General features: G+C 42.2%; 1 protein-coding gene across 1 annotated transcript; it reads left to right on the forward strand.

The window, feature by feature from the left end:
• The first annotated feature begins 1,947 nt into the window (after positions 1–1,947).
• On the forward strand, positions 1,948–20,254 carry LOC103360628 (semaphorin-4G-like). The gene is made up of 14 exons (XM_008286458.1): positions 1,948–2,213; positions 8,057–8,205; positions 10,288–10,350; positions 10,471–10,569; positions 10,734–10,827; positions 10,905–11,018; positions 12,492–12,646; positions 13,597–13,772; positions 15,508–15,652; positions 16,494–16,716; positions 17,804–17,919; positions 18,005–18,159; positions 18,536–18,594; positions 19,095–20,254. Exons 1-14 carry the CDS (start codon positions 2,021–2,023, stop codon positions 20,093–20,095), a joined length of 2,742 nt encoding a protein of 913 aa, XP_008284680.1. The 5' UTR covers positions 1,948–2,020; the 3' UTR covers positions 20,096–20,254.
• The last annotated feature ends 338 nt before the right edge of the window (positions 20,255–20,592 follow it).

The following is a 20,592-nucleotide window of genomic DNA, read 5'->3' on the forward strand; positions in this document are numbered from 1 at the left end:
ACAGTTGTCCTCGAATGTACTCATACCCTTCCATTAAAAAAAGGCAAAATTCACAAAAGTCACTCAAATAGTTAGAAACTGAGAAAAGTAATAACAAGTGAAAATTTGCTAAATTATAATTTAGTGAAAAAAGACATTGCTTTTGAATTGTGGTTGAAAAGAATAATTTAAAAAAACAAACAAACAAAACTGTCCTGGACAAATTAGAGCACTTTGCTGATGAGCAGTGGACCAAAATCAAAATACCTGTCAACAGGTGCAGAAGTCTGATTGAGAGTTACAGAAAACACTTGATTGCAGTGATTGGCTCAAAGCGTTGTTCAACAAAATTGTTGCTGTTTTTTTTTTTTGTATGTTTTTTAATACTTCTGTTGAACCACAATTCAAACGAAATGTCATGATTTTCATTCCATTTTTATTTATTCTTGCTTTTGTCAATTTCAGCTTATTTTAGTGACAGCTGTTTTTCTTCTTTAATGGGAGGGTATGAATACATTTGAGGACGACTGTATGCCCTATGTGTGGTGTATATTCTTGTTGTTCTGTGATTGCATGTTTAGGGTTATAATTGTGTAGCTTTCTGTGGTTCTAGCAGCCCAACAGAAATCATTCATAGCTCCAGTCCAGTGGGTGTAATAGTATGTTTGAATGTATAATACATAACGTGGGCCTGTGATTCCTTGTCTTAGTGCTGCTGCCTGCTGTTAACATCACATTCAGTGTAGTCCACACCTGTATGCAGCTGTGTTCGTCCGTAACATTATGCAACGCTCAAACCAGCCGTTGTCATGGTGTCAGCCCTGAGGGACTGCTGGGACTTTCTGTGAGAGCACAGTCTATTGTATTAATAGCTTCACCTTTCTGCCTGTTGTTGTTGTTGTTGTTTTTTTTCAGTGTGCATGTGTGTGAATCGATTTGGGTCGTGCACACGTGTGTGCTGGTTTGCGTCATAAAAGAAACAAGCAGGCTCTCTGGACGTTCAGCTCTTCAGGTTGCTGGAGGCGAGCTTTGTTTGATAGAAAGCACTTAAGAGTGTAACTGTTTACATTTGGAACTGGGAGAGGAGTTGGAGGGCTTGTGTGTGTGCATTTGTGTGTGAAGGTGTGTCTGTGTATTTGTGTGTGTGTGTGTGTGTGTGTGTTCAAAAGAAGCACACAGAGAAAGAGAGATGTCACCATTCCCCCAGATAAAATTGGATCAGGTTGGCAATGCTCCACAGAGTGTCTGTCGGTGTATTTTCAGTGTTGGTGTGTGCACTGGTGCTTGGGATACATGCACACACACCTCCTCCCTCCCCTCCCCTCCCCTCGCCTCCCCATCACTCCTTTCACTCCTCCAAAAGGGGGTCTTATTCTGCTGGAACAACATTGGCATTCATATCACAACACTCACACATCTTAGAGATTATCATATTTCACAATCTTTCCATTCGTAGGATTCGGCTCCTCTCAGGTACGTCTGCCTGTTTGAACTGGTCTCACACCTTATCGATCCGCGTTGCTCCACATCGCAGTTTAATCCTCAAGTGTTTGCTCGTGATATCGGCACGTTGCTCTGTTTGACAGTCATTGTTTGGTTAATGATATTTTCAGTCTTGTGTTTAGACTCGGCAGCAGCTGCTCACACACTGCACACTTTGCAGCAGGCAAAGGCAGCCCGGTCTCACAGAGCAGCATTGATCTACAAAAGCTCCCAATATTTTATTGAGCAAATGCACTTTGTATCTCTTTCATATCTCTGTCGTCATCCTTGTGTAATCCACCACATCAGCTTATTTAATGTGTTTGAACTCTGCTGCACCAGCTCTCCTTCTTTTTCAACTTCTCCTCTGACTTTTTCAGGTGTCACAGACGACTAACACGGTTGGCTTTTTGTGTGTGTGCTTTATCTTTTCAGGTTTCTTCAGTCTTTTCTACAGCACAGTGAAAGAGGCTGCCAGTGTGTGTCTCAGTGCGTAGGTGTGTGGGTGTGTGTGCGTGCAGAGGTGTGTGTGAGTCATCGGGTGAATATGTTTGCGTGAATGCCTTTGTATACATATACACTGTGGTCGGAGAGCGATTGTCCCATGAGGCGCTCAGTGGAGATGCGTGGAGCTCGATCCTCTGCGCTGCGGCTCCTGCTGCTGAGCTGCTGGTGTGTTGCGGCGGCTGGTTACCCGTTCAGGACGCCGTCGGACCTGGATGTGACGCCACGTATCACCGTGTTGAGCAGCGGTAAGGACTGACCCAAAAACACAGATGGTGTTGTTAAAAAAATCTGTTTGTGGTGTATCTCATTACTACCAAATTCTCAACAGTTCTCAGTTCTCAATTCTACCCTAAATTGCAGAACTATTTCAAAGTTAACATCCACCCCTTTCATGGTGTTTTTACAATTTGACACACTAGTGAGAAATCCATTGGGTTTCTTTCCATATTATAGTGTTATAAGGTGCCCTGAGAAGACTTACATTTTGAATTGGCACTAGATAAATAAGATTCAATTAAACTGAAAACACAAATGGTATAGCTTATAACAGGTAAGGCCAAAATGCACATGTGAGAGTACATTTAAAAGGTAACATATGGTTTCTGCCTATTTGGCATGTGGCTAAAACACAACTTAAACTACACCAGTTCAAATACGTCACATTTACATACCAGTAACTAGGACACACTTTATGCCACAACTATGCAAATCACCACATACCTTCTACATCTTGTCAACCTCATATGTATGACATTCCAGACCTCTAGACCCTAACCTTTATGGGACTGAACTGTTGAACTGTGGAAAGTCTAGTCGCTCGAACAATGTGTAGCTTGTCTATGTTGACAAACATTAAGTTGCTTTGAACTACATAGCTCAAGTGAGTCACCAGTGACGTGATGGCGTTAAATACCTGAAGGTGACTCATGTTTTTGTTGCTAAATTGTGACGAAGTGCTTTACATTCAAACAACAATAGTAATAGTAGCTGTCAAGTTTTTAACAATATACTTCTACAAAAAAGCTCTTGACCTGCTCATTGTCTTCCTCTTTTCTTGACGCTGCAAGCCTCGCTCTTCTTTCTTTTTTGTTTTCCATCTCTTTCCTCTCTTTCATTTTTTTTTTCATCCCACATGAGTCCTGAGACTCCTCTCACTCCTCTTCATGTCCTTTGTGTGCACACTGAATGGAATATACACTCGTCTGCCTCTTCTGTCAGCTGTGATGATATTTCCTTATCAAGCTGTGATTATTATTTACTTACGTCGTGAGTGATGGCATGCAGCCTGAGGTGATGCAGAGACAGAGGCAGATGAGTGAAGTGCTTACTCCTGGATCCCTGGAGTCTGACACCACTAGTTGAGAAGCACCGTAACCATGACAACTGTTGTACTATGGCGCAAGACGGTCGTATACAGCATTTTTCTTTTGTGCATGTGTGGGGAGGCGTGCATCCTTCAAGCAGGACTCTTATCTGGTCCTGGACTTTATTTGTTGAGACATAGACGTGTGAAAGAAATTTTCTCACATCTCCACTTTGACTCGCGCCCAAGTGTGCTTCTTTTACTAGATCCACTTGTGGAACAATATCCATGTTCTTATCTCGTTTTCTCAACAGTTGTCTTTTTCACAGTACATCGCCTACTTACGCTCATTATCTGTCTTTTCTCCCCCTGTTACTCCTCGTGTTACCTTTATCTCAGTTTCTGTAAATCAATCCAGCCTGCAGGTCCTCCTACATGACTCACCTCTATCTCTGCCGCCCCATCGCTCTCTGGTGCACTCCCCCTCCTCTATCTGTCCATCTCGCTGGCTGTGCAGTTAAGCTCTTTCTCTTTAACTTAACTTTTCTTTATGAGTTTTTACTTTTCATGGTTGCACTACCCTCTTTTTGTTCCTTTATATCACCCTCACTTCTAGTCTTCGCTACTTTTGCTTCCCTCATCCTGATGAGAAAACTTCGATATGCAAACTTACCCCTAATCCCTTTAATCGCTGTGTTTCTTAGCAACCTAAAGGCAAAGCCTCCAAATCCGTGTGTGGTAGAAAAAATTACACATCTACACACACACACATCGTCAAACACTCACACTTGTTCTCTCTACAATGAAAGTTTGCTTTTTCTCCTCTTGAATAAGGCAAAAAAGAATAGGGGAGGGAAAGGATTATTATGTTAAGGATTATAAATTTGATGGATTTCAGCTCAGTCTTTTAGTGGCTGAAAGGCTAAAAGCTGGAAAAAGGGAGGGGGAGCAGGTTGTTAAAAAGAGTGAAAACTGGTAATGCATCAACATACATTTTTACCCGGTGATTTCAAATTGGGGCTGTCGTGATGTCCGATTGACATGATTGTTGTAGCCACATAAATTTAAAAAAAATTCAAAATTCATCTATACCCGTTTATTGTACATTTTGTCGCTTTTTTAAGTAAATGAATTCCACTTCAAATATGAATGGAGATGAAGAGAGACTTTGTGATTGTAGAAATACTGCATGCTGTTCCTATGTTGGAGTGTCAAATAAGATAGATACTGGTGCTGGGGTGCTGGATTTGTTTTTTTTTTTTACAATATTAACCATAGTAAGGTTTCCCATTCACCCATTTATACACCAGTGGGAGCAGAGCTGCTGCTTGCCTGCCACCAGGGCTAACTTGGATGTGGAGGGGTCTAAAGATTGAGCCACCAGCCTTACAGTTAGTTGACAACCTACTCTACCACCTGAGGCATGGCCACCCCTGTATAATTTTTCATTTTTTAAAATATCATTAACATCATGTTGCCAGTCCTTGTGTATTGCAGCACCCCTTTTTTCAACCTGCCAAGTATTTTGAGAACTTCCCACACTTTGACAGTCAACAGATTTAACTTTTCTTTATTCAGTACCAACAGTTTGTTTGCACGTCAGAACACTCTGAACCGTAAACAGGCCCGACGCTCAAGTATGAGTTTGCATGTAAGACTGTCACGTCACAGTCTAATACCTGGAGGTTCAGTGAGTGTGTGTGTGTGTGTGTGTGTGTGTGTCCGTCCCTGAACACAGTGTACTGTGTGGATCAGCTGAGGTCCCTCCAAGTGTTTGCTCAGTAAATAATATCATCTGGGCTCCTCTCGCTGCTGTGCTCACACCTTTTCTTTCCTTCCAGACGAACTCAAACGTACCTTTTTCTTGCATGATCTCATAAGCTGAAGATAAAATGTGCTTTGGGATGTTGTCTCATTGTAATACAGCCCAGATAAATCTCCCGGTGCTGCGTCACGCTCTCAGCTTGGTTGTTTTGAGTTACCTGGCTCCAGCTGTCAGGCCCTCACACGCACACACAGGCTATTGTGGGTCGTAATGCTTGGATTACACCGAGGAAGTGTAGACATTGTCTGCGCTATAATGCATCGTCCTCACCCACAATGAGACACTCACATCACGTAGGAAAAGTTATTGTTCTGAAAATCCCAGACAGATAATACTCTTCTTCCTCCTGCCGAGAATAACGGGGGAAAAAAAAAGTCGACACCTGATCGCCCAAGAGCAGCTTGGGATGGGAACTGACTGCTTCTGCTGCTGCTGCTGCTGAAGTGAGCAGAGTGGATTGTGTTTCTCAGCAGCTGATAGGAATCTTAATGACAGCTTACTTGATAACCATGCAGTCTTCAGGGGGAAGTGGATTGGCTGAGAATGCAGGAAGTCTGACACTTTTCTGTTTAGGTACCGTGCTCATTGATGGGCCTGAAATGTGGCTGCCTTTTGTGTTTATGCGGCTTCATTGCTGTCACAATTCTACCACAGCTGATAGCGAAACGTGCTCCGCATCAGTCACGTCAAATGTTTTAATTACACTCCAAAGTATGACTTAGCTTCACATAGTTACAGTCCTGTGGCAGTGTTACTGGGGTTGCCTAGAGGTTCTGTTTTTTTCACTGGTGTATGTGCGTGTGTTGACACTGGTGCAATGTTTACCCAAGCTTAGTGGAGTCCTGATAGATTGTATGTTTAGACCTTACGTAACTGTCCAGCATCTCATGACTGCTGCAGACAACTTTATAACGTGCTCTGTTAGTGTGTGTGCTCGTGCTGCGCAGTACAGTATGTCTCTGCTGCTGAGTGTTTGTGTGACTGAACCTCATTAGTATTGTGTTCTGTCAAACAGATGCATCCCAATATAGCCTGGGGAGCTGGATGGGGGACATGTACACAAAGCAAAGAAACCTCAAACCGCAGAAATCCACAGAAAGTAGTGAGGGTCTGCGTGTTGTGTGTTTCACGGCCTTCTTCTTTCTTTATTGGAGCTGTGTGGGATAAGCATAATCCTTTTATTGTTCAGAGTGGAGATAAAATCCAATGTCTTATCAGTGCTACTGTATGTAAAACAAAGAAAAGCTGATAATCCTTACAATCATGATGCTAGAATCACCAAATTTGTGGCAGATTAGATATACTATTGAGGGGACTCCCTCCAGTTTTATTAGCACATAAGGAAACAAAACAATGGAGAGTTTATTTTAGCCTATATGGTGAATTTTCCATTGCTGATGGCGATGTTAGAATGAAGACTCCATGTAGATGAGGCGACCGACAAAGGCACATAACATGGCGGTTATTATCAAGTTCAGAAAGTGTCTAAATGTTTAGCCAATCAATATTTGTCTTCTTTGAGCCATACAGCTGTTTTTTTTTTTTTTAAATTACCCTCAGAAGTACCTGCTCTGAGTAGATGCTTTTATCTTCCCCAAAAGCAGTCCCAAAAAGATGTTCTACAGTTACGGTTCTTGTGGTCAGAACTCTCTCAAACACCCTAAAATGGCTTGTACATTCCTGCAGTGAAAAACAGCCTTTTGTAATATTTCCACATTTCAGCCACTGTTACACTCCATGTTTGTTGCAACAAGCAATTGTTAGCACACTGATGAACTAGCTTAACATTAAGACCAGAGTAAAACACAAGTATGCAATCTCATTGGATAGAAATCATATTCATTAACGAATTACCTTCACAAATGACCTGGAACGTTGGTGATTATTTCCTGAAAGGTATTGTGTGATATCTATTATGTTTTTTTTTGGTTTTGTTAGTGTATTTTTCTTATTCCGAGCTAAACAGTACAGCTATGTAAGGTTTTTTTGTGCAGCTGCAGTACAGTCGAGTTGAATAGAAGAAATTTTCTCTCACAGTCTAAAAAAAGAATCTCAGAGATTAAAGGAAGTCCCTCAGAATCAAAGAACAAGGTCTTCTCACCACTTTGCACCAGCGTTCGAAAATAATACAGCGAGAAATCCATCACAGAAGATGAAATTCTGTTTCACCCTTTATTCTCATACTGTCAAGTTTGATTGAAAAAGCTCTCGCTCTGGAGCTTTTAATATGCCCCTCCCTGGTGGCTGGGACTTTCTAAAGGCATTTAGGGAGATGTATTTGTGCATGAATATCCAGTGTGTGTGAAATTTTTCTTTTTTTTTGCTATCTTTTGCTCACATTATCACATGGACACATAGATGACAATACAGATTGTTTGTAAGTGCATGTACACAATGCAGTAATCAGTCCAGAAGTCCTACAGCTAATAAGGAAGTCAACTTATGTAGTGTTGTAGGAAATATGATTGTAAACAGAGGAAGCTTTTTCTCTGAAAAATGGTATTTGTGAGCCTACGGTTGTTCCCATAGAGACAGACCATAATCAATAGCAGCATCGGGCAGTGTTTGTGCTGAGATATACCCAGGTGGTAATGTGTGTAGACAGATATACAAAACCATTAGTATTGTCCAAAATCGCACAAGAAAACGACGCCTAAACTGGGTTGACGTCATCATTTTTTCTCCCACTGACTCTGAGTGTGTCATCTCTGAAACTCCACCAATCCTACACTGAACGGAAAATTATACCAGATATCAGACCACTGATTCAGCCGCTAAAGAAAGAAGAGCATGTGTGGCATATTAATGTCTGAGATTTGTGTGTTTTTTAAGGGGGCATTAGGAGCTTCTTTGCATAAATAGACATAGCAGAAGCAGTGTCAGGGGGTTAGAAAAGGTCACCTTCATTAACAACAATGCCTCTCTCCTCTCCTCTCCTCTCCTCTCCTCTCCTCTCTCAGGTCTCCAGGGTTGCAGACGTTTCCACTCCTCTGCAGTCAACTACAGCACCATGTTGCTGGAGGCTGACAGTGAGCGTCTCTACGTCGGGGCCCGGGGGGTTGTGTTCGCCCTCAATGCCTCTGACATCTCAGCCAGCTCTGCTCTCACCGTGAGTTTGTTTGTTTCTGTGCTCTTCCATATCTTTAACACTGCCACAGCGTCATTTGCATTTCACAATGCAGGAACTTTGTGTGGCAACAACATTTCGTTTTTAGCCAAAAGTATTTATTCCCCTGTCAGCCCCTTGTGTGTTTCTGCGTTTGTGTGTGTAGTCGTATTGTTTTAAACAGAATAACTCACTGTCACACCACAGGAGCATCTCGTTGCATAAATTAATATATTGATGAGAATAAAACTGAAGAACCGACGACTGTATCTTTTCACTGTAACTTTAAATAGATCCCATATTAATATCATCCACGTATGTTACCACAGAAGTAGTCTCTCATTAATTCAATAATTAGCATAACACACTATGTACCTCAGCCCAGCGTTGCCAGTATGTATCCTACTTTTTAGGCTCAGAATTCACCCTCTGTACCTTGTTTTTGCTCCTGTCACATTTTTACTCACTGTGGGCTATTTTTTCACTCCATTATGGTTTCCCACAACTTTATGAAAAAAAAAAAAAAAAAAACCATGGCATGAAAAAAATGGTGAATGTAGATGCTGTAGCTGTTTTACTACTGACATTTTCAGTGTGTTTCCATTCTTGTCTCCTATCTTTGTGTAAACACAGCCTTCAATTCAGCCAAAAAGGTTAAAACTCTGCCAAATGCGAAACTCTCAATGTTTGGCATTTTGTACATATTCTTGTCACATCTTGTTATATTCTTATTATTAAAGTCTGTGGGTTAAACAGTGTTTCTGCACAAGTTTGAGATGACAGTCATAACAAAGTGTCTGTTTGAACACATAAGCTACTCTTCTGTGCAATATTGCAGGTTCAAATAACTTGGTTGATGATTGTGAGAGGATTTTCTCATTTGTTTTTTTTTCTTATCGTCGTTGTCAGTGTCAGACCAAATTTTTCATACTATTTATAGCTGCAGTGTTTTTAGCTGTTTTCATTAAATTTATCTTCACTCAGCAGTCTACACAGAATTATGTATTGTCAGTTGTCATTACTGCACTTGTTTGAGGGGTTGTGAAAACTGCACAAGACAGTTACAAGACCTGATTCATGCATGTCTATGAATTGTAAAATCTATAAAAGTAGGACAGGCCGTACTTTAAGGAGAAAACACATTTGCTTCAGTGTAAGTATAGCTGCCATTATTTATAAAGAAGATGTTGAATTTTAATCAGGGTCTTCGTCTTCTTCATAAGAGTCTGTCTAATGATGTGTTTCACCTTCATCCAAGAGGCTTCTTCAGCTCTAACTGAGTGATAGAGAGTCTCAGGTATTTATTCTCTCTTCCAAATTACATGGCTAATGGCCCATTAACACCCCTCACATGCCTCCAGGTGTGAATGGTTGTGGAACTGCCAGGTTAGGGATGACTCAAGATGTTATTGGAGGTGAAACTTTTTGCAGAGAGATCTCAGGGCTGCATTATAAGTACATTGAAGTGGTATAGTAGACCCCTTTCTCTGTTTAGAGATGGCTGTTCCAGGTTCACACAGTAGCTTCCTTCATTTCTCTCCCAAACTGTTTGTCTTCATCCAGTTTCATTTCAAACACAACTCCAGGAAGATGTTGTCTTCATTACCTCAAGTGACAACAGGTTTCACTAAATCAACGGCAGTCGAAATCATAGCTTGATAATGATTTTTGTCCTCGGCTGGTTGCAACATCATAGAAGCTGAAAAACTCCTTTGACTTGCTGCTTTGTTTGTTGCTATACCTGACAACAGACTGACATTAAGCTGTTTTGCTAATTATGGTAATAAAACAGTTGCCTGTGTCATAAGATATAATTTGCTGGCCTGTGTGCGTTCATTGCAGCCACTCCTCCTTCTCCTGCTATACTTGAAATTCAAATGAGCTAAGCCGACTTTCTTTGCCACAAAAGAGACAAAATTCCTAAAGTATGAATTATTAAAGCAAAAAAAAAAATTTCCATCCGCTTGTTTATCTACTGTCAGATCTGTGATTTTGCCAAAGAGTTTATGCAAGTCAGTGATATGAACTCATTCATCTCTGAGTGTTCTCTTTCTGTCTCACTGTATGTTATCTGCTGTGTTATAGATTGAGTGGGAGGCCTCCCCAAAGCAAAAGCATTTGTGCGTGCTCAAGGGAAAAGACAATAAGGTAGGCACTTAGTAGTTCTTTCAGTCTCAGTACTTCCTCTTCATCTTTTTGTGTTTTGTTCTCTATGTACTGATATTCATCCCTCACTGTAATATATATATTTTTTCCTTCTCCTTTCAGACGGAATGTTTTAATCACATCCGCTTCCTCCAGAGGTTCAACTCAACTCATCTCTACATGTGTGGGACTCATGCCTTCAGTCCCCTCTGTGCATACATAGTATGTCCATGCATAACACATACATTTCCTCTGTGGCAGTGCAAGTACAGTATAATTGCATGTTGTGCTAGCTGAAAATATTTTGAGATCTCTATATATTTTTGAAATCCAAGATGAACTTAAGTGTTTTTCATCTTGTTACCCAAACATCTTTACCTGCATAGGATGAAGAGAGGTTTGTGATGTCATCTCAGCCTGAAGAGGGCAAAGACAAATGTCCTTATGGCCCAACAACAGGTTACACTGCCCTCATTATAGGTAAGCTGGCTAAAAACAGTTGTCAGTCACTTCCATTTAACCACTGAAGCACCTGACAAACCACATCTCTCCTCCAGACCAGCAGATATATACGGCTTCCCAGTATGAGTTTAGGAGCTTTCCAGATATCCGCCGCAACTCTCCATCTCCCACACTAAAGACAGAAGATGCTCCCACACGCTGGCTGAATGGTGAGTTATTCTCCTGGAATGATGTAAGCCCTTTTTAGCATGTTTGGGTGGCAGGACAGGAGCAAGTGGACGGAGGTTTGGTGAGCAAGTGAGCTATCAAGTTATCATGTACTCTGCTGGAGTATCCTCAGCAACTTACACACTGATTCAGCTTCAGTGGATCAATAATGCATTAACTTTCATTACACCTACTACCGATCGCTTGAGTAATTCTTAGAACAATACGACTTGGTTTTACATGAACTGACAACTGTTTTTTAGACCCGGGCCGTCAGTCGAACACTTTGGTGCTGGCTGAAGTAGCTGAACAATCGTTGCACAATTGTCATGACATTTTGTACAGACATTCATGGTTTCCAAGGCAATGCATCTTAACAACTTTGGTCATCCCCTGACTTTTCCTTTCAGTTGATGTGTGATGTTTGAATGAAATATCTTGATAACACCTTGATGGAATATATTTGGTTCAGGCAATCATTTTCCCATTAGGATTAATTGTGATATTTTGGATAACTTTTAAACAAGCATTGTGACATTAACACCATTATCAGGTCAGAATCTTAATTTTTCTACACCATCCAGTAAGATAGTCAACATAGCAAACATTATACCTGCCAATCCAGCTACATTTTTCTTTGTCCTAAAAATGTTCTAGTAAAGTTCTAGTAATGTTTTTAGTAGGCATTGAGAATGTCCTTCCTTTATTATCATGTAACATTGTGGGGCTGTTGTATAAAAGAGCATGCTATAATGTGGTACTGCAACAACATCCCCAAAACATCCAGAGAATATTGCAGTCAAAATGTCCTGCCTTTCATACATTACTTTATCATTAAACATTGTTTGAATGTTGGTTTGAGATTGTTCTTTCTTTTTTATCTTGTAACATAATCTATGACCATTGACAACATCCTCAAAGCATACTTTTTAACCTCATAGGAACATTATTTGAAATTATGTGTATCCTTGAAGCGAAAGCATAGGTGTAACTGAGAATAGCTTCAGAGAACCAATAGCATCACTGTATCGTAGTCTTGCTAACACGTTCCTTTAAAAATGCAGTTTTGGGTTGAAATGATTCAAAAACGTATTAAAATGCTTGGCTCACTCTGATGTTTCACAGCTTACTAAAGCATGTAATCGTCTTCTGCTTCACCTTTTGCTTTCAGCATCTGTCCTGTAACACTGGTGGTGTCATGTCTTTCCCCTCATGTTATAAATATGCAACTGCTCAGTGTGTAGTGTTTACTGGCAGGTGCATTTCTTCTCACCTTATTTTTATTTTGGCAAGTTTCTACTGGTTGAATATTAAGTTGTTAAGAAGACACATGCAATACAGACTTTCATGGTATTACAGGTTCATGCCACTGTCAGCAACTAATTGCTTCACGAGGTGAAAAAAAAAACAAACCTTTATCTGACAAGAAATAAAAGCACAGTGTGAGTCAAAGCATGTTTTTCTCCCTCTTGCAGAGGCAGACTTCGTGGGTTCAGCACTTGTGAGGGAGAGTTTGGGCAGCAGCACCGGCGATGACGATAAGATCTACTTCTTCTTCACTGAGACGAGCCAAGAACAGACAACAACCTACAGCCGCAGCAGGGTGGCTCGAGTAGCTCGGGTTTGTAAGGTGAGCGCAGATTAAAAAGACATGCAGGAAACATTTTGCAACAGGGAACGAAACCTTGCATCAGGCTAGCTTGAGTGAAGGCTTCGTTGATGATCGGAGAGGGCACTGTAATAGATGAGGGGCTGGATGGGGAATGCATTTGGAACATGGCCCCATTGTAATTAGAGGAGCAGACTGTGCAGCTGATGAATTGGTTGCTGAGTCAGTGTGGCTCAGAGTGAAAGGATGGATGACTGCAGGTGAGACACAGACTGTTTAGCATCCGCCGCTGCCTGAAATGTGAATGATTTACATCTCCTACTGCCCTGGAAGAGGTTGAAAATGGCAAGAGCCAGCTGTACAGTGTTATAACCTTGTTGTTTTCTCCTCCCTAAAATGAAGTCGGCGCACAAATGCTCTCCTTGAAAGCATGGCGGCATATTTGTGTTTTCATCTTTATAGAAATGCCTTGTGGCGGCGTATGTGACATTTGCATTTCGCTACAGGCTGAATACATTTTAAAGTTGAAATCAAAAGGCAAGGTGATGTCATTTGCTTGGTTTCCAAAAGAATCGTGGCCCTGAGTCAAGTTTTTCCACTGTGAACCTGTCAGAACATTTTTTTTAATCATGAATGGGAGTTGAGATGTGTTTTCATGGGTTGTTTGTGTAGCTGTCACTTCCAGTTAGAAGCTCACTCCACAGCGAGTACTTTCAGCCTGCTGAGGACAAACCCACCCTCACACAACCTGTAGATTACAGTGGGGAGTCTTACCTATGGGAAGCCATAACCTTATTGAATATATCGTTATTGCTTTCTCTCACCATCTGTTGCACTCTTCAGGAGGTTCACAGCCTCTTGTGTGCCACCTTGAGCCAAATCTGTTTTTCCTTTATTCAGGTTCTTACCTCATATGACCCTGTCTTCTCCCTCCTCCCCCTCTCCTCCCTCCTCCATCTCTCTTGCCTCAGGGCGACCGAGGAGGCCACTTAACTCTCCAGAAACGCTGGACGTCCTTCCTCAAGACCAGGTTGACTTGCTCTCTGCCTGAGTATGACTTCCACTTCAACATGCTGCGCAGCGTGTTCGTTATGCCTGGACGCACACCACAGGACACGGTCTTCTATGGCATCTTTGGCCTGGAGTGGTAAGTGGGAATTTGTGTGTTGTCAAGATCTCCGGCTGACGGGGGGCTTTGAGGTTGCAAATGTAAATGAGTGAGACAGAGATGAAAGGCAGCAATCGATACATTAAGACAATCGAAGAAGACAGGAAGGAACGAGATGAAAGAGAGGAGAGAAACAAAGCCCAGAGAACTTCTTTATCCCAGCGATGTTGGGAAGTTAGTCGGTAGAGTTTTACAGAAGTCTGAGGAGAGAATTAATTAAAAATGCAGATTTACATGGCCTTTAGAAAGTTGGAATCAAGATTTCACTTGTTTATTCAGTGAGACCTGTGATTACCAGGGCAACAGCAAGTGGTTTAATACAACAGCATACACTCATTAAGCAGTCCGAGGAGCAACTGGTGTCTCTGTTTACAGCACTACCAAGATATATTGTTTTAATAAGAGAATTGGTTAAAATATCCGTCTGCACAGCAAAGTTGGTTTCTGGAAACTGTTACTCTTGAACTAACAGCTTGCCGTCACTGCTCTTTAAATGGAATTAAAATGGTTACCTGTCAAAGTAATTTACTGCTTTATATCTTTATATCTGAACAATAATGGTTAACTAATGTTTCGTAATCAACCACTGCCTTTGCCTTTCCAGTTCAATAGGTTCAATGTAAAGCAGCAGCTGTTGGCGGTATTTGTTGTGCGTAAGCAGTTACCCAGTTTAGCTCTCACATGGTGTTACGTAAAGCAAATAGTGAGACTTTTATCAATAAGATAGAATTAAGTGCATTCATAGTTTTCCTGTCTATCCCCTCATGCAGAAGAACAACTACACAGTGAGGCATGTAAATAAAGTAAAGGACCATTGCGGATAAAAATGCCAATCATAGACAGCAATAATAAACTGAGGTCCAATGTCATGACTATGAAACAAAGATTCTAATACAGACAAAAGGGAAATTAAAGGAAAAAACCAAAACAGCATTAAGTGTCTTTGTAAGGTTTTGTGCTACTATGTGTCTTCAGACCAGCTTCAAGTCTCAGGTACTCTCCTGGAACACTGTTCAGCCAAAAAAAATGTCCTTCATTTGGTGTTTAAATGATGGAAATGTAGAGCAATGTCTATCACATCACTCCAAAATGTCCTAGCCGTCTGTAATATGGTTGAAGACACCACTCCCGTTAGGATATCAATGTTCCATCATATGATAAACATGATCATTCAGCGCAACTGTGTATTGATTTGCAGTGACTTTTCCTCATAAAGGAACACTTGGACACAAAATATGCACCAAAATTCCCCCTACAGCGTAACTGAACCACCGGATACCCTGACTGCAGGAATCAAAGTTTCAAGTTTTATGACAAAGCAAAATGTGTCGTTATGCAGAAATGTAAACGATGATTATCTTCTGAATTTTTGTTCCGTTGGGATGCTGCTGTCTCCTCTCCAACTCCCTGTCTCCTCTCTCTCACCTCAGCTCCTTCTACACCTCTCTGAAACTATTTTGTTTTCTCCTCCTTCCCCCCTACTCTTCTCAGAGATGTATGACTTCTAATCAGTTCATACTATCTCTGTCGGTGTTTGAACCCTCCCCCCTCTCCTGTGCTTCCCTCCCGTTTGTCTCTTTCCATCGCTTTGACTAGGTGAACCACTGATCTACTGTACTGCTACTGCTGTCACTATGGCAACCCTGGGTTTATTGCTGTTATTGTTCGTGGATTGTGCTCTGGTCTTTCTCACTGTGTGAGTTGATGTCTTCAGGAAAAACGTGAAGGCGTCTGCAGTGTGTCGGTTCTCTCTGCCTGAAGTCCAAGAGGCCTTTCAAGGACCTTACATGGAGACCCAGGACTCGGGCTCTAAGTGGAAGGAATACACTGGAAAGATCCCTGAACCACGACCTGGAACGGTAAACACATATCTTCACATGCAGGCAGCACAGCCTGTTAAACATGAGATGAAGCACAGAAATACCATCTCCCTCAGCTTCAACCTCCAAGAAGTAGAAACCCAAATAGAGAACCGATGGAACTGATCCAAAGTGAAGATGCTTAAAGGGACAAAGCTCAGGAAAAGATGGAGGGAAAGTGATAGGGACGATGAGTGGCAGCCTCAAGCATGAGGCTCAAAATACAACCAGCTTATGTCACTGAAACCCATTTCCATGGCGATTAACTCCAGCTCGTAGCTTTGGCGACAATGGCTTAGTGCAGCAGCTAGGGCCGTGGCATCACTAGCAGGAGCAGACATTATCCACTGCAGTGTCACTTCAACACTTTGTAGGACTTAATTTTAACTTTGCTATTAAATTGAAAAGGAGAAATGGTCAAGGGTTTTAACTTGTGAGCGTGAAAGCCTCTTATAGGACTGGGCTGAAGTCATTTGAAAAGGACAAAGATAGAAAGGAAAGTTGTTCCTTAGTCAGGTGCAGAGAGAGCTGAGTCACCCCCATGTCAGCATAAGCTGGCTGCCAAACTCACATGGACTCATTGTAATCTAAGTGAAAAGTCGCATTTTCCCTTGACACAGTCTTCCACAGGCTCACATTTTCTTCTTGATCCTCTAGTTTACCCAGTAGACCGTCTCACTAAGCCTCATGACATCCTCCCAGCCTTCCAGTCTTGGCCTCTATTTAAAGACAAGTTTATAACAAATGAGCCAAAAGATAGCTCTTTTTCCCTGCAGCCCATATCGTGCCTTGTTACTTGCTCATCATCCCCACCCCTCTTTGGCTTTTTTCCCCCCAACAGTGTATCACTGATGCACTGAGGGCCAGGGGCATAAACGTCTCCACCTCCCTGCCTGACGATGTGCTGGATTTTGTGAGGAGGCATCCTCTGATGTCCCAGCAGGTGCAGCCTTCAGACAGACGCCCCCTTTTGTTCAGGAGGACCACAGACTACACACAGATGGCTGTACACATGACCCAGGGATTAGATGGACAAACATACAATGTGTTATATATGGGAACAGGTGTGTATGAATTCGTATCAGGTATTAATAGTTCAATCTGTGTAATACTGTGTTTTGTTTTCTAACTAGCTACAACTAGCAGAAGGTTAGTTTAACATAAAGACTAGAAATAGAGGGCTTGGCTTATTTTAAAAGTAGCTAAATCTGCCAAAATGTGGTTTTATACGGGGTTACGTTCTGGACTACTGCCAAAATGACAACATTTACCAGAACCAGAAACTTTAAAAACAGAAATAATTGTTGCCTTCTTACCCCTTGTGTGATGTGCCATTCAGCCAGTCAGGAGGCTACTAAATATTTGTTTAGTCTAACCAGATTCTGTAAAAAACAAAATTAAAAATTGTGTGACACAACTGGGAAGCCACAACTGACTCAGTTCCAACCAACAGTTAAATGACAGAAATTCTGGGGCCCTGGGATGGTAAAATATGTATAGTATGTAAAGCCACTGTTTTTTTTGTTTGTTTGGTTTTTTTTTAGTGCTAATAACACCTGTAGGCACTTGAAAAAATGTCAACTTTCCCTTTCTTTCTTTCTGATTTATGGCATTCTAACCATTAACCTTACCATTTAACCTCACCAAAGACACATTTGAGTTCCCTCTAGCCATCTAGCCATGGTTGTCTTGTTTCCATAGAGGTCAGGACTTTATATTGCAGTGACAAATAAGCCCACAGTGAGTAAAAATGTGACAAGGTTCAAGAGGTTATTGGCTTTTACGTGCAAGGTTTGAACCTACAAGATAGTGATTGCAAACAAAACAATGACATAAGACATTTGTTGTTTTATTTTGTTCTTACTGTTTGTATAAGACTCCATATTTCCACATCAAACTTCATGAAACCACTGGCACTCTGCTTATGTTGTAACAGTGATAAGACTTAAAGCAAATAAGAGGTCATTTGCTAATTTTTGCAAGATTGCATACTGAAATGAATGATAATAAAAAGTTGCATAAAATGTAGGACATCAACCTGAAGTCTGTTACTGACGGACATGCATTACATTTAGCTTGCAGCACAGACTACTTCATGTTTGCATGGTCCTTTAGTTCAAACGTTTTTCCTTTTTCACATGTGTCACCCAGATGATGGCTGGTTGCACAAAGCCGTGGAAATCAAAGGTCAGCTGCACATTATTGAAGAGCTTCAACTGTTTGAAGATTCACAGCCTGTTAACAATCTCCTGATATCTGCAAAACAGGTAGCATGTCTCTCTCTGTCTCACACACACACACATTATGTGAATAGTCTCTCCTGCAGTGTTTAAATCTTTTCTCTCCCACCAGATGAGTGTGTACGCGGGGTCTCCATCAGGTGTGGCTCAGCTTCCGCTCTCTTACTGTCGCAGATATACTTCCTGCTATGACTGCATCTTTGCCAGAGACCCTCACTGTGCCTGGAACGGAGCAGAGTGTGTGGACGTAATGAAACAAGCAAACAGGTGAGTGTGTTTGTGCTTGGATCAGGTGATTAAAGTGCTGCAGGTGCCCTTTTGAGTGTTTGACTTCAGTAACCTCAAGGATCACCATGACACAGTGTCAGCTCTCAGAACCGTTGCATAACCACAATGCTGGCAGAACTTGACGCCGCCTGTGATAGTAAACATAACATGCAGATGTGTGCTGATTAATCTGGACAGATTTGCTTACTCAGTGGAAAGCAGTTATAGACGCAAAAATGATAGAAAAGATATGTATAGCTCAGAAAGAGCACAATAAAAACAGGAAAAAATAGACATTTCACTATAAATACAGGATATTTGTTGTTTGAGTGACAAAACAAATGTGTTTATTGTCGTGTTTTCTCCCTCTTTTCAGATCCACTTTAATCCAGGACATCCAGCATGGCAGCATAGGCTGTGAGAACACACAAGATGGTACGCAGAAATCTCATCTGCTGCTTAGAAAAACTTTGCTTTTAATGCATGAAAGGGAGATTAAAAATAGAGAACGTTAGCAAGGACTCAAAAGATGCATAGTTGTCATCAGACAGCATGAAGGCCTCTTTAAAAGTTGATTATGCGCACTGTGTTGGCAAAATCCTCTCCTCCCTTCTTTAATCACATTTTTGCCACCTCTGGAGAGAAATCTGTTTGATATTCAAGGCAGGCAAATGCCTTCTCTCACTTCTCAATTTCAATCTGATAAAATGTAGCATCGTCTGCCCCCTCGTTCTCTCTCTGTACGAGGTAATATGATGGCAGGAATTAAAGATTTGCAATCGGAGTTCATGCCTCAGTAACTCTGGACAGGCTTTGATAAATTTAATCGAAGGAATTAACATATATAATGTGTGAGAGGCTCAGTTGTAAGTTTTCTTGTGAAATCAGACTTTTCTCAGTGTGTTTTTCAACATGTGGGTTTGCTGGTGTTGCAGATGTTGTCCAGCGGAGCCGCTTGGTCCGTGTGGGTGATGATGTGCTGCTGCAGTGCGAGCTCAGCTCTAACTTGGCCACGCCGCTCTGGACTCTGGATGACGACGAGGTGCAAGGATACGACCTCAACTCCGGCTTCAGAACCGGCAACGACGGCCTGCTGATCATCGAAGCCCGGCAAGACCAGAGCGGTCTGTACACCTGCCACGCTGTCGAGAACAACATTATGGTGGCCATAGTCACCTACAACATAACCATCCGCCTGGACCTGCCCCCTCCCCCACCTGTTGAGCCAGCTCGTGACACCTACAGCCTCTTCGCCACCCTACCAGGACCCTCCGAGCTTCCTGCCTCCAAGAGGCCCCCCCTGGCTTCTCTCCTTCCCCGCTCAGACATACTTTCCCCCAAGAGCATGGAGGCCATGTACCTGTCCCTCATCACCATCCTCGGAGGCCTGTGTGTGGTCCTCACTGTGGTCCTCGTGTACGTGGGCTTCTGCTTGCGAGTCGGCAACAGAGGAAAGTACTCGTTACGTGCGGCGGCTGCAGCTTACCCGACCAGCAAGAGGCATAGCAAGGCCAGAAAACACCACAGAAACTCCTCCCAAATGGAGCTGAAGACAATCTCTAGTCACTGTAACGGCAACGGCATTTGTAATGGAGTTTCAAAGCTGCAAAACGGCAACATCCAAGATGGAGGCTTCCTGCAGATTGTCCCTGGTGGGGGTCAAACTTCACCCAACAAGGAGCCTCCTCCCCCAGCCCCACCTCTCCCTCCCACACCACAGCTTTCCTCTCCGGGGTGCGACTTCTCCAACGGGCTGTCAGCTACGCTGCCCAGCGTCCTGAGGAGGATGAACGGGAACAGTTATGTGCTGCTGAGGCAGAGTGACTCTGAAAACACGTCACCCCTCTGCCACTCCTTTGCAGAGGAGCTCAACAAGATGTTAGAGAAGAGGAAGCACACTCAGCTGCTGCCCAGGCCGGATGAGAGCTCCGTGTAGAGAGATGTAGCTCCCCCATGTAGTGGGCGGACTGCTGCTGTGTTCTTACTTGGTGCCTGTCACATGACTCAATATTGTTGTGGACTAAAGCAATAGAAGAGTCTTATCTAGATTATTTACTTTGGATTATTATTATTATTTTTTTTTTTGAACAAGTCCACATTGAGACATTCCTGCTTTTTGAACCATTGATCCTGAATTTCCAGACTGTTTCCCAACACTTAACAAATGAAAAATCCCAGTGAAGGGCCAAGCACAAACTAGGAAAAAGTGTAATCTACCTCACCTCGATACTGCCCACACGGACATGTGCAGTCAGACGATGGTCTGATCTGAGTATCAGGGCTGAAATCTCAGCCGCAGAAAGATCTCTGATCCAAAAAGAACAAAGCGGGATAGACAGACTCCAACAAGGAGAGGAGCCGCACAGGAATATAAATACATGTGAAGAGTCTATTCAGACTGGGATGCAGCTAGCCAAAGTTTGTTTGCACTGA

This window comes from Stegastes partitus, unplaced genomic scaffold (genome assembly GCF_000690725.1).
Source record: "Stegastes partitus isolate 25-593 unplaced genomic scaffold, Stegastes_partitus-1.0.2 Scaffold455, whole genome shotgun sequence".
NCBI classification, from domain to species: Eukaryota; Metazoa; Chordata; class Actinopteri; family Pomacentridae; genus Stegastes; species Stegastes partitus.